The 27,614-nt window shown below is 40.4% G+C and overlaps 1 protein-coding gene across 2 annotated transcripts in view; it reads right to left on the reverse strand.

Annotated features, from left to right (window-relative positions):
* nup214 (nucleoporin 214) overlaps positions 1 to 27,614 on the reverse strand; it is a 39,083-nt gene that overhangs the window by 10,901 nt on the left and 568 nt on the right. The window contains exons 2-33 of one of the 2 annotated variants that reach the window (XM_053485896.1): positions 26,873 to 27,068; positions 26,542 to 26,693; positions 26,258 to 26,456; positions 25,535 to 25,605; positions 25,389 to 25,452; positions 24,196 to 24,299; positions 24,004 to 24,110; positions 23,847 to 23,913; positions 22,750 to 22,876; positions 22,270 to 22,428; positions 21,656 to 22,076; positions 20,975 to 21,007; positions 20,711 to 20,862; positions 20,518 to 20,615; positions 20,100 to 20,180; positions 19,841 to 19,990; positions 17,997 to 18,155; positions 17,684 to 17,787; positions 16,009 to 16,197; positions 15,816 to 15,901; positions 15,087 to 15,170; positions 12,787 to 13,056; positions 12,522 to 12,704; positions 11,487 to 11,589; positions 8,754 to 8,823; positions 6,721 to 6,811; positions 6,323 to 6,398; positions 6,171 to 6,238; positions 5,088 to 6,065; positions 4,272 to 4,787; positions 3,111 to 3,181; positions 2,828 to 2,993 (exon numbers count right to left, since the gene is read on the reverse strand). In XM_053485896.1, the coding sequence (XP_053341871.1) occupies positions 2,828 to 2,993; positions 3,111 to 3,181; positions 4,272 to 4,787; positions 5,088 to 6,065; positions 6,171 to 6,238; positions 6,323 to 6,398; positions 6,721 to 6,811; positions 8,754 to 8,823; positions 11,487 to 11,589; positions 12,522 to 12,704; positions 12,787 to 13,056; positions 15,087 to 15,170; positions 15,816 to 15,901; positions 16,009 to 16,197; positions 17,684 to 17,787; positions 17,997 to 18,155; positions 19,841 to 19,990; positions 20,100 to 20,180; positions 20,518 to 20,615; positions 20,711 to 20,862; positions 20,975 to 21,007; positions 21,656 to 22,076; positions 22,270 to 22,428; positions 22,750 to 22,876; positions 23,847 to 23,913; positions 24,004 to 24,110; positions 24,196 to 24,299; positions 25,389 to 25,452; positions 25,535 to 25,605; positions 26,258 to 26,456; positions 26,542 to 26,693; positions 26,873 to 27,068 (5,395 nt within the window). The remainder of the gene's footprint in view (positions 1 to 2,827; positions 2,994 to 3,110; positions 3,182 to 4,271; positions 4,788 to 5,087; positions 6,066 to 6,170; positions 6,239 to 6,322; positions 6,399 to 6,720; positions 6,812 to 8,753; positions 8,824 to 11,486; positions 11,590 to 12,521; positions 12,705 to 12,786; positions 13,057 to 15,086; positions 15,171 to 15,815; positions 15,902 to 16,008; positions 16,198 to 17,683; positions 17,788 to 17,996; positions 18,156 to 19,840; positions 19,991 to 20,099; positions 20,181 to 20,517; positions 20,616 to 20,710; positions 20,863 to 20,974; positions 21,008 to 21,655; positions 22,077 to 22,269; positions 22,429 to 22,749; positions 22,877 to 23,846; positions 23,914 to 24,003; positions 24,111 to 24,195; positions 24,300 to 25,388; positions 25,453 to 25,534; positions 25,606 to 26,257; positions 26,457 to 26,541; positions 26,694 to 26,872; positions 27,069 to 27,614) is intronic. The other variant, XM_053485897.1, reaches the window with a different exon arrangement.

A 27,614-nucleotide genomic window follows, 5' to 3' on the forward strand; every position in this document is an offset into this window, starting at 1 on the left:
TGCAATTCACTTTTTCAGGCGTGGTTACGGTTTTTGGTCACATGATGGCAGCGTGGGGAAAGGTGAAAGATTTAGTCTAGTGGATTGGTATGCCTTACATTGTAGGCGTAAAAGACTCACTTTGTCAGACTTGAGAACAAATCCGAGTTACGAACGGGCTCCCGGGAACGTAAGTCATTCGTGAGTCGGTGACGACTTGTAAATGTAAACACTCCCTTAAGAAGGAAATCGAGTGTGGAGAGTGGTGGTGGTTCTTAAATTCCAAAATGAAATCATACAGCTAGAACAAGGAGGACCCGCCCCCCCCCCCCCAAAAAAAAGATAACTGCCTGAAGAAATCTAATTTCCCGACTCCTTTATGATCCGTCAGGTGGAGGACCCGAGGAGACGGGGATTATTACCTCATTGAAATTTCAGACACTTTTCTCATTCCGTTGATGGGTTTGTTATTGATGGGGTCATTTTTCAGGATGATGACGCACCATGACACAGAGCAGAATGCGTAGATTTTTTTCCCCTCGGGAAAAGCAGATTGGATCAGTGTCACAGCCAGCAAGGGGTCCAAATCTCAATCTGATCAAAATGTTGGGCTGTGAAAAAATACCAAGCTTATGGAGAACAGGGCCATCCTGTAAGGGGATCTATTTAAGAAAGTTGGAACCAATTTGGTTCAGGACGAAGAGCAACAAAGAACTGGGGTTTACTTTTTCTTTTTTAACTAACAAAATTTAGTGCAGGGGTTATGTTCCGAAAGTATCCACAATATGTGGAAAAAAGTAAATTTTATAGGTGTTTAAAAAAATAAAAAAGCCTATAAATGCCTATTTTTGCAGTTTAAACCCTAAATATGCTTCAAAACACTAATTTTATTTCAAATTTAGCTTATAACAAAAAGATTGTAAAGGTAACCCCGTCTGCTGTACAGTACTGTACTGCTGTGTCTCCTGCAGTGCTAGAATGTAAAATCCCCATGTTACCCCTCTATATATGCTGTAATTCATGCATCTTTGGTATGCGTACTGTAGGGTAAATACGGTAATAATTCACAGTCCCAAGCCGCATTTTCCCCTACGGTTGCTTTGTGTTCTGTCTACAGTACTAAAACATTCATACAGTATTATATTTTATATGAAAATTTACCAGAATTTAAGTACTTCTTTATTATGTTACAAAATAAGCAAACTATATTTTTCTCAAGAGTTTCATGTCAAAACACATGAATAATTAGATATTGCCATGGAAAAAATGCGGAGGAAATTTGTGGTTTTTACAAGAGAGGGAAGTTTCAGGAGTTCCTGTTCTCATCCACATTATACAATAAATCAACTAAAAAACCCAAAACTCTACAGATAAAGCATGAAACATCACCTGCTCTGTCCTGAACACAGTTTTAAGCTGGGAAACTGCTGACACTGGAGACTCCTTCCATTAACGTTAGAATAAACATCTCAAACAGTAAAGCTCCCACATAACCAATTATAAACCTGCCGCTCATGTAATAGTCTGAGTGACGGCCCGAGACGCGCTATAATGTAATTACATTTCACCCATGCATAAATTATTTAAAGACAGATCCCACTTCATTAGATGCTGATTACTTAATGGGGCGGGATGTGGACTTGATGGATGCACTTTGCTACTATGGAATAATAATAATAAAATCTGTTTCATGTTTTTACATGAAAATTGTACTGTTAGAACAAGATGTGTTTTTAGTTTTAACTAAATATTTTTATCATAAAAAGTGAAACGTTTCAGAGCTTAAAAGTGAAAACATGAAAAGATTGTTTCACATTTTAACGCAAAAGTTTGATGCAATAATGTGAAAATATCTTATCTTGAAATGTGATTTTTTACGTTATTTCAAGATATTTTCACATTTTCAAGTTTATACGAAAATAACTTATCTTGAAATTATGTGAAAACATATTTTTAAAATTTTAATTATCATTTTAAGCATCCTGTTTTTACAAGAACTTTTTACGTAAAAAAATGTTACGTATTTACATCATTCTGTAGATTTTAAATAAAAATAAACACAAATAAAAATTAAAAAAATGACAAAAGATTTTTGGTATAATATATCTCAATTGACCGGTGACCGCAATTCTAGAAAACATAAACTAATATTATTATTAAAGTGTAAAATAAAGCAGCATTTTTGCATTCTTATGCAATTTATGTTATGTTAAATTAGCGATTTACTTAGAGAAGTAATTTAAACAGCTTGTAATCCAAAACAGAAACACTGCTCTGTCGGAAAACTTTTTTAACAAGGAACCTCTCTAATGACACACACACACGGAATCTGTGACAGAGAGAGACTCTGGAAACTGGATCTTTAACAAGGAACCTCTCTAATGACACTTGCTTTTGCTTTACACACGCAAGTGCACACACACACATGGTCACAATGTTATAGTAAACACCACACGCACGTTGACTATACGAGTGATGACACGAGACAGAGCATGGGAGATGATTACCCACAATTCCACAGCGCACGCAAGAGAGAAGAACCATTGACTCACGTGACGTGCAGCAGACAAAGCCTATGTGTACTAGTCGTATACCAGGACCTCGCTTGTTTATTAGGTTAAAATTTATTAAATAATTTTTGCTTGTCTTGTAAAACACTCTCAGACCGAGTTAGTCGCAATCCAAGGTTCCAATGTACTATGATGTCAGCGAATCTCCTAAAATCCCATCAACAGATCACAGTCTCAGGGTCACACATGTGTGTGTGTGTGTGTGTGTGTGTATGTATGTATGTATGTATGTATGTATGTCTCCAGACCCCCTATGCTCTAACACGCTGAACCCTCACCTGTCTGATTAGCTTGTCCGAACCCGCCGGTGCTTGTGGTTCCAAACGGGTTTTTGTTGGCGGCGTCTTCGCTCGGCTTGCCTCCCAAACCACTGAAGAATCCTCCGCCTGAGGAGCTGGAGGAACTGGGGGCGGCGGAGCCGAACAAACTTCCGCCGGACGATGGCTGTCAGGAGAGAAAAGATGTAGAATAAAATCCCATGACGGCTCTGCGGCGGTCCACAGGATCGAGTCTGGCGCTTTATACATATTTATATCCTAACGACTGTATTTCACACTTTACCTGGCCGAAGACGCTGTTGTTGCTCGGCTGCTGACCAAACACAGACGTAGACGATGTGCTGCCGAACGGCGCTACAGCGAGAGAGGAGACGGAAACGTAAATAAACAAGGCACTGATCTACTAATATCCCAAACACCACATGCTAATTTGTGGACACTTTGTGACGGAGCTCTGATTCAAAGACAAACTGTTGATTTAATTCGATTTTTGGTTCATGTAACTTAAATTTTTATTCTATTTGAATCAACAGCACTAAAGTTTACTGGCTGATTTATTTTCGAAGCAGCTACGTTCCTTACAACAAAATAAAATGTCTTGTATATTTAAGTAACACTGACGTCATGTAATGGATGTTATTTATTAAAATAGGCTTTATATTCTGCAAAAGCTTTTTAAGAAATTTGTAAATTTTAGGACATTTAACGTTTATCTGCAAATTTTGATGTTAAATTGAAAACGATTTAATTAATTGGCTCAAACCGGCAAAGTTCGATTAAACTGCATAATTGATCAAATCTCACACTGCTGTGCTAAGCAATAAATAAACCACAAGATCTCTCCGGATAATCCTTCATTCTTTTCATGTATTTCAACAGTATTTGTTCGCACACTTCCACAAACGACTAATAAACTACAGGACATTCAGCAGTCCTGCTTTTAAAATAAAGTTATAAGATTAATTAAGCATTAATTACATAAATAATAATATTTATTTGTAAATGCATCCAAAAAAAGACTTAAAAGACGAAGTAAAAAAAATGTCTTCCTCAAATCAGTTTATAATTAGGAATAAGGTCTATATAGTAATATAGTATATAGTATATTATAGTATATAAAATATATAGTATTAATTATAATTAATTAACAATCAGTGTTTTTATCAGCCTTATTTTTTGTTTGTTTACATGATTTTTGCTTTATTAATTTGTCTCAAAAAAACAAATTTGTTGGCATTGTGCCTCTAGAATTGTTTAAATAAAAGAAAACCTGAAAATAACTTAAAATAAGTTATTAATATTTAAAAATTGAGTGAGGCTTGGTGGATTTAAATATAAATGTATAAATTATTAAATCATAAATGTTTGTAGAGTAAATAAATAAAGCCCTGCTTTATTTTAGATAAATATAAATATATTAGATGCTAAAATACAGAGCTCTTACCAGACGGCTGTCCGAAGTTAAAACCTGAAGCCGACGTCGTCGTTGCCGTGTTACTGCCGAATAACGATGTCTGTCCGAACCCCGGTGTGCTCCCACTCTGCCCGAACGCAGGAGCGCCGCCGCCCTGTCCGAAGATGCTCGTCCCGGTGTTCGCCCCAGAGTTGGTACTGCTCGGCACGAACGAGAAGGAGCTGGCGCTGGTAGAGCTGGCCGAACCAAACAGCCCCCCTCCTCCTCCTCCTCCTCCATTTACCGCTGCGCTGCTGGACACCGAAGCAGGAGCCGAGCTGACCGGAGCCGTCTGTCCGAACCCGGGGCTGCCGCCAAGCTGACCGAACGTGAACCCGCCGGCTGGGTTGAATCCGAAAGACGACGACTGTGCGAAAACCGGTTTTCCAAAACTGGAGGTGGTGGAAGGGACGCCGAACCCTGCAGATCCGAACATGGAGGTGGTGGAGGAGGTACTGACGGGCTGAGCAAACACTGAAGTCTGAGTTGGAGCAGACGTGCTGACGCCTGTACAGAAGTAAAAGAAAATGAACATACAGAATATTAAAAGGAAATTTATGCTGAATCTTCTGAAAAAGTGACGTAAATATATCTATGCCAGTTGTGAGATTTTGCGTATAATATCTCTTTTTTCGATGAAAAATTCACAAAGTCGCTTTTGAATCTCTAAATGTTTAGTTTTGAAACTAAACATGTAATTTATCTGAACAGGATCATTAATCTCCACATGTATTTCCGTAGCCATAGCCAGGTACCGGTACCTGTGTGGTGAGAAAGGTGTGATTGAGACGGGCGGGGCTGCGATACCTGCTGTACTGATGACCGGAGTGAAGCTGGTGACAGACAGCGTCGTACTGTTTGAGCTGACTGCTGGCTGGGTGAAGATGGAGCCGGGCGTAGTGGTGGAGGGCGGAGCTGGCACCGCTGGAGCTGCGGGTTCTGCCGCTGGTACCGGTGGTGGTGCTAGTGGTGGTTGTTGTTGTTGTTGCTCTACAGGAGCGGAGCTGGCCGTCGTGACGGGAGTCGTCTCCTGGACTGGTTTCGAGGCAGTAACAGGCACCGTCTCAGCAGGGAGCGGTGTAGGTGTGGCTGTAGGTGTGGGCGTGGCCTCGGGAACAGGCGCGGTTCGGGTCGATGGGTTTTCGGGCTCTTCCAGCTTAGGCTGGGAAGCTGAAGGTTCTTCTGTGATGGACGCTGGGGACGGCGAGGACGTAGACAGAGCGGAGGGTTCGGGACTCGGTTCTAAAGGAGGCTCTTCGCGCGTTGCGGTGGAGGTCGACTCAGGTGGGGGAGGAGAAGGTTCGGGTTCGGGAGCTTTCTCTGGTGCGGAGGGCGTTTCTTGAGGGAGTGAAGCCGAGAGCAGGGAGCTGAAGGACGAGATGGGGGCGGACGAGGCGGGTGTGAACGAGAAGGTTTTGCTGCTCAGCGAGGACGCTGCGCTCTCGGGAGGTTTAAAAACGACTGCGGTTTTGGGCGTGTCTGCCGCAGCGCTGGGCGGGTCCCAGTCCCGCTCAGCGACGGCGGGTTTTGCGGCATTTCTGAATGTGAACGACGCTGCGGTACCTGCGCTTCCATTTGGCTTGAAGGTGAAGGGCGCACTGGGTTTAGGGGTTTCTTTAAGGTCAGCCGCTGGGCCGACCCTGAGCTCGGAGAACGGCCCGAGAGTCTCTTCCTGAGCTCTGGGAACCTGGAACGGGGGAACCGCGGAGCTTTTGCTCGGTTCGACCTTCGAGCTCAGTGCAGTAGCGGCCGGTTTCTGCAGGATTTTCTCAGACGGCGGTACACCTTGGTCACGACGGAAAAAGGAGGAAATTAGAAACGGATTTAAAAGCGAAATTTTACATACATACATTATTTAGTCTTCAGGTATGAATAAGATCATGTATTTACTTGGAGAAGCGCTCGCTTCTTGAGCTTGAGATGACAAAGTGCTCAGGCTGAACTGGAATTCTGAAGATCTAAAAATTAAACGAATAATGTTTATTATGAGGTAAAAACAGGACTTTAAAATTTTAGTAATTAACAAATACTTGAACACTTACGATCCTTTGTTGCTCTGCAGCTCGAGAGGCGAAGTCAAACTAAACGGAGGAGCAGCGTCGTGTTTGGGTAGCTGATCTAAACACACACACACAAGCACTTCAGTTCACACTGCGTCTATTAATAAAGAACTAAACACAATCATTTAATAATGATTTTATTAGGGGTGTTTTTACACAGTTAAGCATCAAGAATTACGAGTGCCAATATTTAAATCGCCAAACAGCCAAAAAACAATCAGCTTCTTGTTCATGTAAACGTGACTGTACTGCACTCTTGGTGTAGTGTGCAGCGCCATGAAACTAATAAATAAGTACAAACAAATCTTACGTGCGTCATCGTGTAATAAAATCAGCAACAGAAACGATGACAAAACACAAGACGGAGGAAAAACTCATACCGAACACAAAGCTGGGCGGGGTCGGAGCGCTCTCTGTGACCGGGAGTTGAATCTTCACTGCAGTCTGTGTAGAATTCTGATGTAAAGAATTCTAAATGATGAAAAGAAAAAAAAAAAAAGCTTTTTAACACAGGGAGTAAAACGTGTCCTCGTAGTGACGTAGACAATAACTTTGAAATTACGCAGAGTGTAATGACCGTAGTGTCTCAGCCTTTTACACAGTAAAACCTGGACACGATAAGGGGAAATAAGTACTCATACAATATTGGGGGGGCAATATGCACATCAATTCTACTCAATACTAAAAACAAAAATGAATCAGTTCCATTGAGTTCCATTCAAGGGGAAACACGTCATGACCAACCCTGCGCTCGAGGAATCACGGGAAACGCTTAATACCATATAATGATATCTAAGTGACGGCTCAATTTGTATTGGGATTCTATAAACATGTATTTTATAAAAATATTGATTTTATTATTAATTCTTTTCTCAGATTTTGTCCCGTGATTTAAACAAAGTAAATTAACCACTACTTCCACAAGGGATGCTGTGTTTAGAGGCACAAATGCAAACATGGACAAAAAAAAGAATAACATAAAAACATGAATTGCTATACAAAAAAATCATGAAAGATCATTAAATCCATTTCATTGCAGAGAAAAAAAATAATTAGTCAAATCATGATCAAAGGAAAAACGCTCAGTTATTGATTTGAGGTTGTATCGCACGGCACTACCACACAGGGAAGCACGGTGGTGGGAGCATCAACAGTCAACAGTACAGGGGCAGTACATGCCACAAAAAGAAGAATTCACAGAGACGATTTGGAAAGAGAAAGGCATGAAAAAAATCTAAGCACAAATAAAGTCAGACAACTGAAGCTGTAGAACAAAGTGCTAATCATGTGTACAAGCGCAATGTCTAAAGACAATGTGCGTGTAATATTTAAATAAACATTAAATAATAACATATACCAATTCAGCCTGATCTGATCTTAGTTTCATATAACGATTTCTGGCATCTAAACAATCCAACATTTATAAATCAGTCATCAAATTACATGTTATGAGTTGACTGTATTATAACTGTATCCTCATAACAAAACAAAACAACCTGTGTATGACTGTATGTGTTTGATGTCATTAAAGGGCCGTCACATGTTTCGCTCTTCTGCTAGAATTTCGGACGTGTCTGGGGTATTTCACATTACTGCACTGGTGTCTCCTTTACTCGCACCATAGCAACAGCTCGTTCACGGTGACTTGTACGGCATGCGCGGACTAAAAGAACGTGTGCAACAATTCACGCTTTCTGTTTTAGATTACATTCATGGAAGGAGTCTCCAGTGTCAAGGGTCGAGCTGTAACTTTTACATCATTCTTAAGAAAAGAACAGGTTTAGATTTTTTTTTTTTGGCTTGCAGGCAGGGGCAGCTGAGGGAACGATACAGAGCTGCTAGAACCTGAGGGAGAACTTGTTTCATGGACGTCTAACAAGAATAAACACATAAAAAAGGTATTTACCTCACAACGATTAATTCCTTACACCAAATAACGCAAATTAGTGCTATGGTCGCCATGGTTACGGATACTTTCTGAAATGGTTCAAAAAAGGTCATGAGGATAAAGATTGGACCTCCTGTGGAGGATTGGAAAGAGATCATGTGACCTGATGAGTCCAGATTGAGCCTATTCCAGACCATAAGAGAATCTTTGCGATATGCTGGAGAAGGCTTTACACAGCGGTCTGCACCTGTTTCTCACGGCGTCATGTCTTAAGTTAGATGCTTGAATGATTCATAGGCCGCTGTGTGGTTTAACACATGAGAAAATATTCCTCTGAAACTGCTCAAGGACTGGACTGAAGATATTCGAGAGACAAAAAGACACAAAAGTCTGACTCTGGAAGTACTGAGTGAAGGAACAAGGAGTTCTGCCCAGCGCTGAACGTTCACACACAGAATCATCACACACACACACACACACACACGATAGCCTGTGATATGGGCTGATACAAACAGGTTCACTCACTTTTTTGGCCTCGGCGGTCGCCGCAATCTGCTGAAAGGTTTGATCTGCAGGAGACGACGACATGGAGGAGCTGCAAGACAGAAGGTGCGAGAAAGACGGAAAACAATCAGCAACTCATTCAGTTCTTTCTCATAAGCGTGTTTTACTCTGACAGGAATAACCAGAAGAAGATTAGATGTATGATCTCCCCTGAGCATCCAAACCCAAACTCCCTTGTTTGAACGTCTCATTCCAGATGTGTTCCCTCTTCACTCTTCTAAAAAGGGCTTTTAGAGTGAATTTCAACTTTGTGTGATAAAGAACCATATATGGGCGTGATTATTAGGGGTGCACAAACTTTAAAGTAGGTTTGAAAATGAAAGAAAAAGGAAAAAAGAATGTTCTGTAATAAATGACTGTGAAGAGATCAGGAACTGTAAAAGTTTACACATTATCCTGTTCTGCTAGATTTTTACGTATTATATATATTAATATTTTATAGACGAGCGTTCAGTATTCGTATCGAGCGTCGTGTCCTCTCTAATCAAACCCCTGCAGCTTAACACCGGGAGATTCTGTTCAGTCTGAATAATATAAACTGCTCAAACCGACACAAAGTGAATTTTAAATTAGCTGAAGAAGGAGTTTTTCTGTCCTGTTCATCTGCTCCACTAAAACACAAATTTATTGAAAATTTGACGGTAAAGTACGTAGGTCGAGTGGATCGTCTCCTTACACAGCAAACAGAAAGGTTGAAGGTCAGACTGCCAAAAACAACTCAATGCCCTGGCTCCTACCACAGGGTGGCGCCCTTTCACCCCCTCAGTGCTGTGGCACAGATCACAAGTTCTGCGGATACACACAGCACACAAGGGGTGAAGGTCTGAACAGAGGGAGAGACACAGAGAGAGAGAGAGAAACAGAGAGACAAAGACAGAGAGAGAGAGAGAGAGAGACAGAGATACAGAGAGAGAGAAAAAAAGACCGAGAGAGAGAAAGAGAAAGACAGACAGACAGAGAGACAAAGTGAGAGACAAAGAAAGAGAGAGACAGACACAGATACAGAGAGAGAGAGACAAAGAGAGAGAGAGACAGACACAAATACAGAAAGAGAGACAAAGAGAGAGGGACACAGATACAGAGAGAGACAGAAAAAGAGATACAGACAGACAGAGAGAGACAAAGAAAGAAAGAGACAAAGAGAGGGACAAAGAGAGAGAGAGAGAGACAGATACAGAGAGAGAGACAGAAAGAGAGAGACAGAGAGACAGAGACTCCACACTGATGCAGTATGTTAACTCCAGCAGAGAGAAATGAAATGATGTTTCTGCAGTAGAGTTTAAACCTAAAGCTGAATAGTGAAGTGAACATTACACTGAACGATCCTGTCCGTCGATTAACCGTGGGAGAAAATACAAACAGAATGTTTATCTGAATTAAACGTTGTCACGTGATAAACAACCGTGTCACCGTGTGACGTGTGAAAGACGTGATGATGAACTCGAGGGTAAGTAGTGAGGATTATTTGCTCAAAACTTTCAAACACATTGAGGTTATATCTGTAGAGTGTTATTCTAAAATATAATAAAAGATTTAATAGTGTGTGTGTGTGTTTTAACCTTTCTTGTCAGTGTGCGTCTCAGTGCTGCTTACTAAAGATGAATTATTATGGCTAACACGTCACTTTACTGATCCATGCACACGGGGCAGAGAGCGGACACTAGAGGACAGTACAGGCCGCGCGCGCACGCACACGTATCTCTTGCAACCTGTGCATGTTTTTGTTTACTTACCTGGCATCACAAACATACACAAAACTAAAACTTGTGCGCACGCACACACAAACACACACACAAACTAGGGCTGCAACAACGAATCGATTACCAAAAGCGTTGGCAACGAATTTCATACATGATTCGTTGTGCCGTGCGACGCGGAGATATTTGATTATTTAAAAAAAAAACTTTAGTTGAGCGCGGAGCAAAGTGAACACACTCAGTCTGGCGCACATATGCTAGCAGAGTTCAGTGTCTCATAAACAGGGCGGAGCAAACAAAAAACAAAATACGAGAGGAGGTAGAGGAAAGGTACCTAGCGGAGGCTGCTGGGTCTTAGTGCGCTTCTCTTACTGGTATAACCAACATTTGTGCCTGCGTTTACTGTTTACTATAACACGGTGACCACGTGTGTGTGCCTAAAACATTTTATTTTGTGTCTGTATGCGTGTGTACTTTCGCCTTCAAAGACACACACACACACAGACCCCTCCTACTTTCACCTTCACACACACACACACACACACTCTTTCTCTCTGCTCTACAAAGTAACACTGCTTTGTCGCGATTCTTTTCAAAGGTAAAGTGCAGGTTAATTTGTTTTATTTTTTTTCGAGTGTTTTGGAATACGAGCCGCTTCCAGAACGAATTATGCTCGTAATCCAAGGTTCCACTGTATATATTTGGCAGATGTAAGGCATACATGTCTATGTTTTTTGTGTTAGTCCATTTTTATTTTATTTGATTATTATTATAACAGCTCAAGGAGCAACATTTTTGTGCACTTTCTAAAGATTTTAGTTCTGTTTCTAAATAAAGGGTTGAAATGAGCGCTTTTCTTGTGTGCTTTTTTAAAATCCGATTCATCAATTAATCAGAAAAAAAATTTGACAGATTAATCCATCATTAAAATAATCGTTAGTTGCAGCCCTAACACACACACACACACACACACACACGTAAGTGTAGCGGTACTGACCTGGTGTCAGTGAGAATGGGTCTGATAGCTCCGTTATCCTTCAGCTCCTGAACGTTCACCACCTGAGGCACGTTCTTCAGCGTCAGCTCGGTCAGACCCGGCACTGTAACACAACACACTTTTATCACTCTGCACACCAGTGCATTCTGGGTATTCTGTACACACCCACACGCGTCCACTTATAACCGGTGTGAGAGAACAGAAAACAAGTGAAGAAAAGAAGTTTTAAAGAACTGTTTAGTTTACAATATGTCTGTATAAAAGTCCTTTCTAGTTCATGTTCCTGTAAAATAAAAGTAGCTTTTAAACTGTTTTACAGCAAAAAAATTATGCTATTGTATTCAAATTAAACTGTTATATTTATTTTAATTTAAGTTTATTTAATTAAAAGTTTATTTAATTTCAATAATAGTTTAAGTTTTAGTATGTTTATGGTTAAAACATTTGAAAATAAAACTTTTAAATTTAAAGGCATTTCTTTTACTTTAAAATAAAAAAAATGACAAGTTTAATTTAGGGTTAAAAACATTTCTTATAATTAGCTGTTTTTTGCTTAAAAATTAACTCTTAAAAATTTAGGTTTTTATTTATTGTTTAAATTAAAAACTACAGTTTATTTAATAGTTTAATTCGTTTAATAGTTCCTTCATATTTCATGGCTCCCAAATCCTTTTTTTTTAGTTAATAAAATAAAGAAAGTCTGCTTTGTAGAAAAACAAAGATTACTTGAACTCATTCTAAAGAAAAAAAAAAGATTATACACACACAAAAGAGAAATGTTAATTTTATCAAATGGTTAACCAAAAGCATATAAAGTAAAAATCTTAGGTACATGCAAATAAATTTATGAACTCAAATTGTAGAGTAAGGATGCCTTCAGAAACAGAAAAAGCCAGTAAGTAAACAGTAATTAATGATACAAAGTGAGTATTTGGTGTGACGACGATTTGAGGACTTTTTAGTCTCAGGTATAATTTGTGCAGTTTTTGTGCAGAGAGAGAGAGAGAGAGAGAGAGAGAGAGAGATTTCTCTTACTTGGTTTTTGGCTGTTCAGTTGTCGGTTTAAAGCGGCTCTTGCAGCAGCCTGGGCCGGGGCTAGAGCTGTGGGCGTGGCCTTCTCAAGAGGCGTGGTCTTTACTGCGGGAGGAGGTCCGTGCGTCACCGTCTTGGTGGCAAGCGCCGTGCTGTCAGCGCTGTCCAAGTTTATCTTGGGAGCTTCTGCACAAAAGCAAAAACAAACACAAGTCAAGTTTGATTGTAAACAGATCATTTCCCCACAGTCTCGGTCAGGGGGTCTTACCGCGAGCACTGATGGCCATCGCTGTCCACGGCGGTACTTCGCTAAACAGCGCTGTGGAGCGGATGACGGCCTGAGGCTGGATGGAAGTAGTGCGCACTACGGCGGGGTGGCGCGGAGGGGCCAGGGTGGGCTGAGGCAGCTCGGGTTCCTCACGCACAGACGGCGGTTCGTCATACTCCTGAGACTGATACAGGGACGAGGTGGAGCTCACGTCGTCGTCCAGATCCTCAAAGTATTTAGGAGAAAGGAAAGCTGATTTGGACAGGTTGGCTAAAATAAAAAAGAAAGAAAGAAAGAGAAATAAAAATATGAAAGGGTTAATACAAATATTTCTGACTGTAATGTGCAGTTTTATCCTGCAGGACCGATAAGTTTACTTTCTTTTCCTTTGAACAGACACACAGTTCTGTTCGGTGATGCAAACCACAGAAATAAAAACTCAAGCAGCCCTCAAACACCCAACGGTGTGACTGTGTACCTCAAACCTACTCACATCTCTCTGGTATGAGTTTTACTCGTGCTGCTGACATAGTCGACCTCATACACCTGGTTTCCTCTCTTTTAGGACAATTTAAAACAATATTATGGCAATTGTGTCGCCTTCTGTTAATGACTCCTACTCTGACACTTAAATAACTTCAAGAAAATCTTGTTTGCTCTACTTTATGGCGTCTTCTAGGAAAAAAACAGAGGTAAATTTTTTACAAAATTAGAGTTTTTAAGACGAAAATTCGCAAGGTGGGAGTTTGTATGCTGAAGTACCGCTGTAACATTGTGGAAAATAAATCAACACCTTTATAACATTTTGAGAGGCGACATACTTCAAGAACGTGAATAAACGCCTAATAATTCCAAAAATTAAACCAGACTCGAAATGAGAAGTGTTACTTTTGTTTACAAATTTTTTTTTTATGCTTTTTTTACCCCCTTAGTTAAACTAAGCAATACACTAATGCAGTAGCACAGCTCATACTATAGGGTGTAAGAAATGCCTTTATTTACTGATTTACTGAAAAACTCACTACAGTTCGCTTACCGTCTAAATCGTTCTACTGATGATGCCATCTCTCACCTCCTCTACACATCACTTACTCACTTGGACACTAGGAGGGGAAATTCTGTTAAAATGCTCTTTACTGACTACAGCTCAGCATTTAATACCATAATTCCCTCCACATTCACCACCTGTCATGGTCCTGTCACATCAACACCGTGGTGAAAAAGGCCCTTTACTCTACCTCCTAGAGAGACTACAAGGTGCTTAGGAACTTTTACACCTGCACCACAGAGAGCATCCTGACGGGAAACATCCCGACCTGGTTCGGGAACAGCATCATGCAGGACAGACGAGCTCTACAGAGGGTGGTGCCATCAGCTGAGCGCATCATCCGCACCAAGCTTCCTGACCTGCACTCTGCAAGCGGTGCTGGACCAAGGCCAGGAAGATCGTGAAGGACCTCATCCACCCTAGCAATGGACTGTTGAGGTCAGGAAAGCAATTCCACTTCCTGAAGACCAATACAGAGAGACTGAGGAGGAGCTGCTTCCCGCAGGCGAGACAAGCTCTCAATCAGTACACCACACAGTACTGATCCATTTTGCACATCCACACATATGGTTTTTGCACTCACTCTGGATATTCGTTTACACTAGTGGCCACTGCACAACTGCACTTTCGTGGTCATTTATTAAATCACTCTATCACAAGTCACTTTAAATAAATCACTTTCGAGCAAATTTGCACACCCCCTGGACACTGTTACCCTGATGCATAAAACACTTTAAATATGTGGATTGCACAGCCCCTGGACATTTCCATTTTTATTTTAATTCGTGTCCAACTTCATTCCACACAGAAATTCCATAAAATCTATATTTCTACTTTGTACAGCTGTTTTTCTTATTTTTCTATATTTTTTCATAATTTTTTTTATTTTGTGTATTTTGTACTGTACAGTTATTTTATTTTAGTTTTATATTTTATTCTTTCTTAGTTAAACTTACCTTTTATTTCCTTTTTCATATTTATTTCCCATTTATAGTCTTTTATTTTAAGGTCATGAGCAGTTGTCTAAGCATTTCACTGCATATCGTACTGTGTATGAGACAAATAAAATTTGAATTTGATTTATTTATGGCACTCAGTTATTATTCAACACGTTGCCAAAGGTTTACATTTTATATGGCGCACATACACACACACACACACATATGCTATAGAATGCATCACTAATACTGTATTAAACAGAACCACAAGCGGCGCCGTGGGATTTTCCCTGATCGTGTGATGAAGGTGATACCTGGAGCTGTGGATCGTACAGGTGGAGTCTGACGTTTGGAAAGGAAGTTCCTCAGCTGAGACTGCTTCACCGGAGTCATCTTAGCTGGAGAAGAAACATCAAAGACAGAACATCAGTGACATGAACTCGATGACTGTGGTGACATTCCATGCATAAATAATAAGTCTCAGTCAGGTTTGTTCCGTTCCTTGTGTTTCTTTAACTGTTTTAAATGTTCCTGAACATCAGATTTAAAATGCCGACGCTCGCCGATGCAAACCTGATCTTACCGTAAACATGCGTTAGAAAAGCACTATTTATAATTCTCTACATATTAACCTTTATGAAGCAAAGAATAATAATTTGTACCTGCATAAAGGGTTAAAAGAAATCTTCTAGTAGATTTGCAAATAAAGTTTCAATAATTTTAAGGCAAAACAGAGCAGTATTCTTACACACAGTGTATCATTTTAGCAGAAATTTCATGAACATGTAACAGGACGCGCTGCACTCAGAAAAGATCACGCTGTGGACAACAGGTCCACAAACACCATTTAACATCGACAGATTGTGATTCATTTCTTTATTTAACCGGTTATTTTGCTCCGCCCACACCCATCCCTTAAATGCCTTGCAAGTAAACTGAATACGTTCTTGTTGATCAGTCGAGCATAACACAGAAAATAAATACCCCTAATCCTAAACCGGGTGTGTAACATTTTATCTGTAAGAAATTATTAAAAAGCTTACATGGAGATTTTGAAGGACCTTTGTGTGTTGTATCCAGACATGCCTTTAACAAGGCGTTTTTTAGACTCTCCAGCTCACTATCCAGCCTACAACACAAACACACACACACACACAAAAAAATCGTCTAGACAGGAAGTAGAGTTGGACAAACAGATGTACGGCTGAATCGATGGTGTGACGTGAAGGTCTTTACCCCTGTGAGGACGATGAAGGTGACGGTGATGGTGAGGAGGACTCGAGCTGGCTGGACGTTTTGTTGTAGAGTCTCAGGGTCTGCAGGTTCCTCACCAGGTGCTCCAGCTTCTGTTTCTGCTGGTTGATGATGTGCATGTTGTTGGCCAGAGCCGTGTAAAGAGCCTCTCGCTCAGGCACTATCATGAGTCTGAAAGCAGCACAAAATTATACAAAGTTGGATATCTATACACACACGTTACATATTTCAGGAAGTAAGTTAACACGGTTGGCAATCTGGCTATTTTTTTAAACATAATTTACATCAATATATACAAAAAACAATGGATTTTGTATACTAAAGTGAACCTTCTTACTCAAGATAAACAATAAAAAAGCTAAATAAATTCTGTGAATTTATGTAAAATAGGTAAAATGTAAAATTTATGTTTAAATATTACAGATAAAACTATCTACAATTACATGAGAAACTTTCAAGTACAAAAGTTTTCTTGAGAAAAATGCTGAAAGATAGATCTTTGCAAAGTTTGTGTATACTGCCTGTGATTCCTGTAAGTGTGTGTGTGTGAGTGGATGTGTGGGCGTGGCTCGGGCAACTCGCTGCAGCCGACCCTCTTACAGACAGAGAATGTAACCAGCTTCAACTTCAAAGCCAAGAGCACTCCTGCGACTTTTTTACTTATATCAGAGGAAGCTTAGGTGCGAGAGTTTTGATTCTTGGATAGTTTGAGAGAAGAGGGTTTAAACTTGTGGGACGGCAAGTTTCATGTGTGAATTTCAAAAGATTTCGTGCAGTACGGCAGTTTCTCAAAGGTGAGTCCAAAAGCGTTCAACAAACCCAAAGTCTATGTAATAATTTTTGCCTCGAATCCATGTTTGTTTTTTTTGTTTTAAATGGGTGAGTTATTTTTGATCAACATAATTTTAAATCAGAGTAGTGGAGTACTTCAACCCCCCTTAATGTTGCATATCTCAAAAACTAGATAGGAATCCTCCTAATATGAAGGGGTGTGTGTGTGTATGAGGGGTAATTTCTATCCTGTTGCACTTGGGAGACCAGATTTAACATTTCTATAAAAGTTTTGCGCAGATGCCTATAAAAATTCAGGGCAACATGGCCGTCTGGTCCCAAACCAGAAAGAATGGGAATTTCTCTGCCAAAGTTTTTGCACTATAAAATATCAGTGAAAAGTGTATTATGATGTGAGTGACATAACCCCATGTAAGGATCTATATAATGATGGAAACTTCAAAGTCGGTCTGCATAAGAGAGTCCGCCAAATGCCTAAATGTAAATATGACGTAATGTACCATGATGTCGATGAGATGTATACACCTTCACATCGTCCAGTTTTATGTCAATTATAAATGAATTGAGTGTTTTTCTGTAAACATACATACAGTAAATTATAACACTGCAGGTTATGATAATACACTTGGGATATATTATCATCGTGTACTCATTTTATATTTTTTTACTTTACTGTAGTTCTGCACACATCAAAATGTAATTATTTAATTTAATTCTTAAAACAAATCGTAATTACTCCTATTTAAAACTTTGTGCTAGGTATAAATATATAAAACTTAAGACTTAAACGTGTAGTAGTTAAGAGTTGACTGATATAAACGCATCTGGTTTTTTTTCATATTGTGTCAGATGAAGAACCACAAACCTCTGTTTTCTCTTCTTCTCCAGATGTTTTTCCCACTCCACATCCAACACGTCGTTAACATCCTCCACTGCAAACTTCACGTACTGGTACAGCCTGCGGATCTCCTGTTTAAATAAACCAGAGACCGTCTTTACAACACGGACGCTGTAATTACCAGAAACTCATAAATAAACCAAACTGCAATGTCTCCTGAGTAAATACCTGCTCCTGAGACTTACAACCAGAAACAATGTAATAGAATATTCATATTCAATAACGAGGTCTCTGCTGCTTCTCTGTGTGTGTGTGTGTGTATATGTGTGTGGGCTTCCACCTTGAGCTGGTTCTCACTGCGCGGGTCCAGAGGTTTCTTGTAGAGCAGCTGGAGGTAGCCTTTATCTCGACTGAGTTCTTTCTGAGCTCGAGCTTCTTCAGCTCCGGCGAAGCCCTCCAGCAGCGTAGTCTTCAGTGTGCTGATGTCACCGTGCATGGACTGGCACAGAAACAAGACGCTCGTCACACTCAAGAGCTTATATACACTACTCTTTAGATTTATAAAACTAGGCATTTCATTTAGGCAATACATAACGATAGGTTTATAATAAATGATAGTAAAATGAAGTGCCGCTAAACCCTACACTGAGCAGTCTCTATTTGCGCACTAAACCCCACACACGAGCGGTCTACGTTTGCGTACTAAATCCTACAACTAAGCATTCTCCAATTGCGCTCTAAACCCTGCAACGAGTGTTTCTACGTTTCTGCACTAAACCCTAAAACGACCGTTCCAGATTTGTTCTACGTTTGTACACTGAACCCTACACAGTAAGTCTTCTACATTTGCGTGCTAAACCCTACACCGAGCGTTCTACAATTAAGCACTAAACCCTACTCTAAGTGTTGTATGTTTATGCAGCAAAATCCTACACCAAGCGTTTTTGATTTTCGCACTAAACCCTACACTAAGTGATCTCCGTTTGCACCTTAAACCCTATACTAAGTGTTCTATGTTTATGCACCAAAACCCTACACCAAGCGTTCTACAATTAAGCACTAAACCCTACACCAAGCATTCTACAATAGAGCACTAAACCCTACACCAAGCGTTTTCCGTTTGCGCACTAAACCCTACAATGAGCGTTCTACAATTGAGCACTAAACCCTACACCAAGCGTTCTACAATTAAGCACTAAACCCTACACCAAGCATTCTACAATAGAGCACTAAACCCTACACCAAGCGTTCTACAATTAAGCACTAAACCCTACACCAAGCATTCTACAATAGAGCACTAAACCCTACACCAAGCATTCTACAATAGAGCACTAAACCCTACACCAAGCATTCTACAATAGAGCACTAAACCCTACACCAAGCATTTTCCGTTTGCTCACTAAACCCTACAATGAGCGTTCTACAATTGAGCACTAAACCCTACACCAAGCGTTCTACAATTAAGCACTAAACCCTACACCAAGCGTTCTACAATAGAGCACTAAACCCTACACCAAGCATTCTACAATAGAGCACTAAACCCTACACCAAGCATTCTACAATAGAGCACTAAACCCTACACCAAGCATTTTCCGTTTGCTCACTAAACCCTACAATGAGCGTTCTACAATTGAGCACTAAACCCTACACCAAGCGTTCTACAATTAAGCACTAAACCCTACACCAAGCGTTCTACAATTAAGCACTAAACCCTACACCAAGCGTTCTACAATTAAGCACTAAACCCTACACCAAGCATTCTACAATAGAGCACAAAACCCTACACCAAGCGTTCTACAATTAAGCACTAAACCCTACACCAAGCATTCTACAATAGAGCACTAAACCCTACACCAAGCGTTTTCCGTTTGCGCACTAAACCCTACAATGAGCGTTCTACAATTGAGCACTAAACCCTGCACCAAGCATTCTCCGTTTGCGCACTGAACCCTACAATGAGCTCTCTACAATTGAGCACTAAACCCTACACCGAGCGTTCTATGTTTGCGCACTAAACCCTACACCGAGCGTTCAACATTTTTACACTGAACCCTACACACTAAGTCTTCTACATTTGCGCGCTTAACGCTACACAGAGCGTTCTACTTTTGTGCACTAAACCCTACATTAAGTGTTCTAAAATTGTGCACTAAACTTGCGCATCATGGTTCTCTTAACACACACCTCCGTGGTCTCTTTCATCTCCAGTGTGAACCTGTGCAGGTCTTCGCTCTCCTTGCGTAGCTCCTTCATCTCGTCCGAGCTCCCTACACGGAAATCCGAACCCCTGACGCGCGCCTTCAGCTCGTCCATCTCCTTCTTGAAATGAGCGATCTGTGGGAGAGGGAGACAGAGAGAGGGAATATCAGTCTCATCTAAATACAAGTGTTCAGAGAAAAGAATGAGATTATTAAATAAAGCACATGTCCTGTGAGAGACTCGCCTCTTCCTGGATTCCCACCATCACAGGATCCAAGTCTTTGACCTGCTGAAGCTGTTTCTCCACAGATTTCACAGAAGAAAGCTTTAAGGCATAAACACAAAACGTCAGGACTGTGTATTATATATTTATATAATTGTATAATACACCCAGTTTTACAGTGTGGTGTGTGTGTGTGTGTGTGTGTGTGTGTAAATACAGAAAGCTAAGCTGTTCAGCCAATCAGTGCCTTAAAAGACCATTCGATAGGGACACAAATAAAGCAGACGGATTTAAAGAATAAATTTATGTCAATGTTCTTCACATGTTCCTGAAGATTAATCAGTTCTGTCATGATTAGTCCAAGAGCCAGGATGACTAATGAGTGTGTGTGTATGCGTGTGTGTGTGTGTGTGTGAAGGTGTAAGTAGTGTGAGTGAACCTGTGTTGAAGGGGTGGGGGGTGGAGCAGCTGCAGCTGGAGCAGGTTTCTGCACTGCAGCAGATGGAGCGCTGGTCTGAGCAGGAGCAGGGCGGGTCACTGTTCACCACACACACACACATATATATAATTATTAATTCATTTTATTTCCTGGAGATTTTGTGTGTGTGATGGATTGAACCAGGTGTGTTTACCTGCGGGGGCTGCAGGAGGTTTGCTGATGGGGAACACGGAGGGTTTGGGCTGAGCGCTCGTGTCTGGAGCGGCGGCAGGTTTGGGAGTGGAGGTGAAGGAGAACGGCTGGGTGGATGGAGCGGGTGGAGCGGGAGTGTCCGCTGCTGAAAACCTACACACACACACAGAGTTTATAAATTAAATCAATGTACATTAGGAGTATATCCATATATGTATCTGTAGTGGGCGTGGTCAAAGTTTTTTGTTTTAGTGTAGTAACTTGCCCAAAACGTGCTGCGTCTGTTGGCCATGTTGGACTGGAAGGAGTAACACAACTATCATGATGATGGTGTTTATGCCCAGACGCACACACATACACGTAATCACTCCAAATTGTACTTGGACCGACTAGTTTTTCTTTCACACTACTTTAATAAAATTTTATTCCAATAAATTCACCTTAATGAACATGTCCCTATTATACATAGCGAGCCCTTTTGCTAAAGAGCAACGGAGCCAATCTGCTTAAAAGAAGAATCTTTCTCTCCTCTAATTTAAACACACATCTTTAGACTCTCAAGCTCGCTCTCTCTCTCTCTCTCACACACACACACACACACACACACACACAGAGCCCTATGAACATCATGGAAATGGAACTGAATGCTAAAACATTTCAGGAACCTCCATGTTAAAATCACTTTTTTTCTTTCTTTTGGCATTATGTCGCCCCCTATAGGTTAAAATCAGACGTAGCGTCTCTGTGGTGGTTCTACTTTTACTATGAAGTTTCAAAGATCGATAATGACGTTTAAATGATGACGATGACGACTTCTTCTTTCCGCTGTTCCCTTTTCAGGATGACGTACTATTATATTCAAATCTGACCACTTTGAATGCTAAACATGCTTTGGATTGATTTCGATGCGTCAACAAAAACAACTACCAACCCAAGCACATCTCACCTGTCGCTGAGATTGACTCGGACGTTGGGCGTGGCCGGCTCAGCCGAAGCCTTCGGCAGAATGATAGGAGATTCTGTAGCCTTGGCAACCTGCCCTGGCGCGCGCGTGCAATCCGTCAGAAGTTGCGCGCCGAGGACCGGCCCGAAGGAGAACGCGGGAAAAGAGGGGTCCTTGCCTGGAGGTTTCGGTGCGGTGAAGGAGAACCCTGCCGCAGAGGGAACGATGGAGGCGCTGGAAGATGAGGGAGTGAAGGAGAAAAGAGAGGAAGAGCTGGAGGGAAGACTGAAGGAGAGACCTGTGGAGGATGGAGCTGCTTGAGCTGCAGAAGTGGAGGCAGGTGTGATGGAGGATGTCTGAAATGGTGCGAAGACGGAAGGTGGAGGTTTGGGTGCAGCAGGGACTGAAATTGAAGGAGCGGACTCTGAAAATTGGGAAAATTAGCAAAACTAAATAAAACACTTCCAACAGTTACGACATCATAAATCCAGATGTTTGGACATGGACATAAGTTTCTTTATGAACATCAGCTTATATCAAAAAATATAAAACAGCCTTAGGCTCAGTATAATCCCCATTTAAATCGAGTAAATGTGTTTTTTATCCCGTTTCCTTACTCTGTAACGGAGCTCTCTCTCCGCTCTGAGGCAGACAGTCTGCGGCCATGACGAGCTGCTTGATGCCTGGGTTCAGGTTAATCAGAGAGAAAGGACACAGCACTCCGTCAGTAGAGAGGATCAGCAGCGTGGGAGCGGGTGGGAGCTTCTTCTCATCGGCTGTGGAGGTCATTAAAGGTCAGGTGTCGGTGTTAAGACAGCAAATGTTCATGGATACACAAGTATATATATATATAAAAACATACAACCACATCTACAGCAATTAGACTGTCTCCTGTGTAGAGAGGAGGCTAGTTCTAGGATTTGCATTGTATTTTCCTGATCCAATAATTACAGAAGCCTGTGAATCTTTTTAAACACTGAAATGCCATGAATTTACTCAGAACAGTGAAATCCATCATTCTAAGATCTTTGGATCGATCTTCAAGCTGTTTAAGACGTTCCTACACAGCCTGGACTCGGAAGTCCGGAAGGGCTTACATATATGTATCTCGGCCTGGTTGGTGAAGTCGATGCCCAATCCAACAGGAAACGTGTCATCGTTGTTCAAAGTGACAGGAAGTTCGCCTCGGCTCGCGTCCTCCAGCATCCACAGCTCCCAGTTTGTCTGAGAACGCAATCGTGAGCACGTAAGGGACAAAGTGATTGGAAATCAACAAACAAAACAAACCCAAGAGCGATGTGAAGACATGAACTAGAACTGCTCCATCATAAACTACAGTTAAAACTAAACTATCAATACACGTCGACACTGACTTACAAATATCCGAGTAACGAGTTACAGGCGGGAGAAATTAGTCAGTCTCACTCGTTTCGATAAATCAGTCCGTGAGCACGATGATAGAAAATGTCTGTCCTGCAAAGCTGTCCTGATGGTGAATAATAATAAATTAGGTTACGGTTATTGCCCACATAGTGGCAGTGTGGGCAAAGAGGACAGATTTGGTCAAGTGGATTCGTATGCTTTACACTCTATATTCGTGTCAAAAGCGTACAGGACTCACTTTGTCAGACTTAAGAACAAATCCGACTTACGAACGTGTTCTCGAAACAGAACTCGGTGACTACCTGCAAACCTGTGTACATTATGTTCTCTTAGAGATTACATTTTGGCTGGTTTTTATAAGTTCCTGGCTTACTGGAGTTTACACCAGTAGCTAGTGTGACGTGGAGCTCAGAAAGAAATTTAGAGATTACAGTTCCATGTTTCTCTGATCTGGTCCTCTCCCTAATTTAGCTAGTAACCAGAAAGGGCATGAGGTGCTTCCTGTGAGAGAACTTCTGCGTCAAATGTATTATTAAACACTAAAATGAAAGCACCATTTGCCCATTTCTATATACGTGCTACTTTTTTTTTTTTTAGACTCTTATCATCATGGTTTAAATTCACCCTCTCCAATGTTTTCTTATAATTATTGTTGAAATAAACAATATAAAAACCACAAGGCGTGATCTTTGTACACGGATTGTTGCTGCCAAGTTATTTACAAAGGCTTTGCATACACATTATTCTACAAAAAAAGTCCATTCTGTTCTCTGTATCTCGTCAGTGAACCGTTATTCGGATGATACAGTACCTTGTCCTCTTGTTTGGCGATAATGCTGACTTCGATGGAGGCAGCTGAAGCGGCGAGGATCAAATCCCTATATTAGAAAAATGAATAAATAAATAAACAAGCATCGTGAAAAAAATCAATCCACCCTGACCTACACGTGCATTAATTTCCGTCTCACCAGTCCTCTACGTGGTTAAGGAAGTAGTGATGCTGTCTCTCGGTGCATGACCCGAACACGATGTCGCTGAAGTTCACGAACTTGTCTTCTTTCTTCTCGTCTTTCTTCTGCACAAAAACAACAAGATATGGGTTTTACACAGAGTCCGCGCTTACCACTGCGTTCAGTCTCCGGTTTCTTAAACAGACTCACAGGAAGGGACACCATCACAAGCTCAGGCGGGGTCTCAGGAGAGCCGTCGGCTGCTGCGTACGCCACGGCGAAGTTGTACGTGCTTAACCACAACACGTCCAGCACTAGGAAAAAAACATCTCACAGTTTTAGATGCAAAAAAAAAAATAATTATTTGACATATAAATTTTTTTTATTATGATTGTTGAGCGCTACTGAAGGTCTGATGATTTTCTTAAAGCGTGTTTAATGCCATTTATAGTGCAGCAATTAAACAACGATTACAGGAGTTTATTGATTACATATCGACACATCGTGTATTAAATTATATATGTAAAGTTCATCTGTCCAGCACCAGAAACAAAAAGAATAATAAGAAGAAAAAGACACGTGGACATATATTGTATTGTATAAACTGGAAGATTATTTACTTTTTGGACTGGATGTTACGTATAAAGAGGACGTTTTAATTTTTTTTTTCTTTTGTAAAGACAGATTACATTAAACTTTTAACATTATTATATGGTTATATGCAACCTTGCCCTTTCAGAAAGGTCAAATTATTGTGCTGCATCAAGCAAAGAAAACAACTAAGGATAATATCTGAAATGACTGGAACTGGGATAAGAACTCTTTATCAAAAACTATCAAGTATCAACTATGTGGAAGAAACGCGAATGGGCCAGGGGGAAAAAACATGAACAGTGATCACTTAAACTTTTAAAAATCGACAATAAAAACTTAGAGTGTGTCCATAAGGTCATCAACAAGTGAAGAGTCTCATTAACGTGGCGCCAAAATGAATCACCTGACGACCTGAATGTACTGTTTTAAGGTCGGAATTATTATCATGTAAATTTCAGATTATTTTCTTGTCTGTTTATCACATAAAACGACTCCAAAAGTTTAATTAACCGTACACTATTTCATTTGTAGTTTTGTGGAGAAGTTTTGTCAAGTGTCTCTATGGGACACGTTTTATAGCCAGTCCTGGTGTGTGTGTGTATAATAAAGTGAGGCGTCCTGTTGTTTTTAAATATAAACTTTCACATTCTGATCTGAACTGATCTGTAAAGCATCAAAAGACCTCGACATAATACTAACGCTAGCTAATATTAAACAAAACCTAAAGCCGCTACATACATCAGGTGTGTTTCCTACGCAACCCGAACACGGCTTTACAGGAAACAGGTGTCCGGTGTTTAAAATGCTACCTTTAACTGGATTGTCGGCCGTGTAGAAACTCGGACAGGGGATCACTTTCTTCTCCTGCAGGACCTGGAGACGGACAAGACGTCAAAACCCGGTAAAGACACAGAAACCTTCAGCGTGTAAATCTGAGGAATAACGAGACACTTACGGGAGTGTACTGAACTACTGTGGCATTCTGTTTCCCTGCAGCAATCTGCTTCCCTTTAGGACTCCAGCAGACTGGCATAGAGCAAAACACACACACACACACACACACACACACACACACACACGTAAAACACTGGTAGACTTAAATTCTCACTCCAGTGCCTATTTTTTTGTAAAGTTAATGTACTATAAGAAATGTACTATTTATAAAAATTAAGTAAAAAACGTTGTGTTTTATGATGTTGCAATCAATAAACTAAACATTATACAAAAAAAAAAAAAAATACATTCTTAAAAAAGATGATGCAATACGATCTCAATATATTACCTAAAAAAAAGCTTTAATGAAATGAGATCACAAAAATTATTAAACATAATTTTAAATTAAAAAACCTCTAAACTTTCGAATACATTTTGCACTTATTTTCTTTTTTTCCCCAAAGTGATTTTTGTTGATTTTAAATAAAGTACAGGTCTAATAAAATTTTATTATATACACTTACTAATATATATATATATATATATATATATATATATATATATATTTTTTTTTTTTATAAAAAAAATATATATATATTGTTTAATGTATGAGTGAGAATAAATAAACAAATACACAAACAAACTACACTTTATATCATGACCATTAAAACCTATTTGGAGAGAAACACTCCAGACGTCTCAGGGGCGTGACTTAAGCTGTGCGAGCGTACACACACACACTCACCGCAGGTGATGCCAACAGACGCAGGAAGCTGCCCCACCGGTACCACTTTCTCCGCCACGTCCACCACCATCATGGTCCCGTCCGAGAGACACACCGCGAGTCGGAATGCCTCCGTTGGACTCCACTTCAGATCCTGGACCAACATGTTTGGTTCAGAACCCGCTCTAAAAGACGCGAATGGACGCTTGTCCTGTCTCGTCTTGTGGAAAAAAGAAAAACAAATGATTAAAAAAAAAAAAATGCGAGAGGTGTGTAGTACTGGTGTTTGTTTATTTGGACGTTACCTTGTTAAAAAAGGTGCGGACGTCGTAGAAGTCTAGCGTGAGAGGGGTTTCCTCGTTAGTGCCGCACACCGACAGGGTGAGCTCGTCGCTGCTGAGGGCCAGGTGGTGCATGGGGAGGTCAAGGGTCACCGTCTGGCACGTCACGCCCTCCACTAAAGAAGGAGACATCAGAACACCTTCATACCTGTACATGATTTCAGTGCATTTCTAATTTCGCATGGTTCATTTGTAAATGAGTAAGTAAATGAGCGATCACTTCCCAGGTTGAAAAATCTCACAGGAGTAATGATCATTTTCACATCGTCATCTTTAGACTCATTAAATATCGTACCGATCTCGTTGGTGTTCCCGCTGACCCTCCCTGCGGCGATGATGTCATCCGTCACGAACACCTTGAGCGTCTTGTCCCGTCCGGCGAACGTCAGCCCGAACTTGTTGGAGATGGCGAGAAGACTTGAGCGCTCCGTGGGCAAAACGTCAGGGGAGTCGAAAACGCGGATTTTCTTCATCTGACGGAACTGAAAATCCTGTAGGGAAAAAAAATCTATAATTTTACCCTATAAAAAAAAATCTATATCTAATTAAATAAATCTAATAAAAAAAATAAACACTTTACCAGCTTTAAATATGATAATTGGATTAATTAAGTGTTTAACATTCCTATCTGTGACGTCAATAACGTTTATATGATTCTTTAATTGGATCTTTTGAAAAAGAGTCATTTTCTCTCTTTGAACCGACTCTTATAGATAAAATATAAAAAATATAACTATTTAATGAAACATTTCACATACATGTCTTCACTTATTAAAAATAAGAGCTAGTCTTTCAAATGTCCTCATTTATATTAACACTTTAACAAAAAAGGTCGATTCAATGAGTCGACTCATTTGATCTGGAGACGACTCTTTTATAGGAGATTAAAATTATAACTATTCGTTTCGATTTGATTTATTAGAAGCACCAACCATTAATTTACTGTTAATTTAAACGTTTGTGTATAATATTATAATAATGTTTAAACGAATAGTTATATTTTGAAGATCTTAGCTAAAGTAGGCGCGTCAAAGAGT

Source organism: Clarias gariepinus, chromosome 24 (assembly GCF_024256425.1).
Source record: "Clarias gariepinus isolate MV-2021 ecotype Netherlands chromosome 24, CGAR_prim_01v2, whole genome shotgun sequence".
NCBI lineage: Eukaryota > Metazoa > Chordata > Actinopteri > Siluriformes > Clariidae > Clarias > Clarias gariepinus.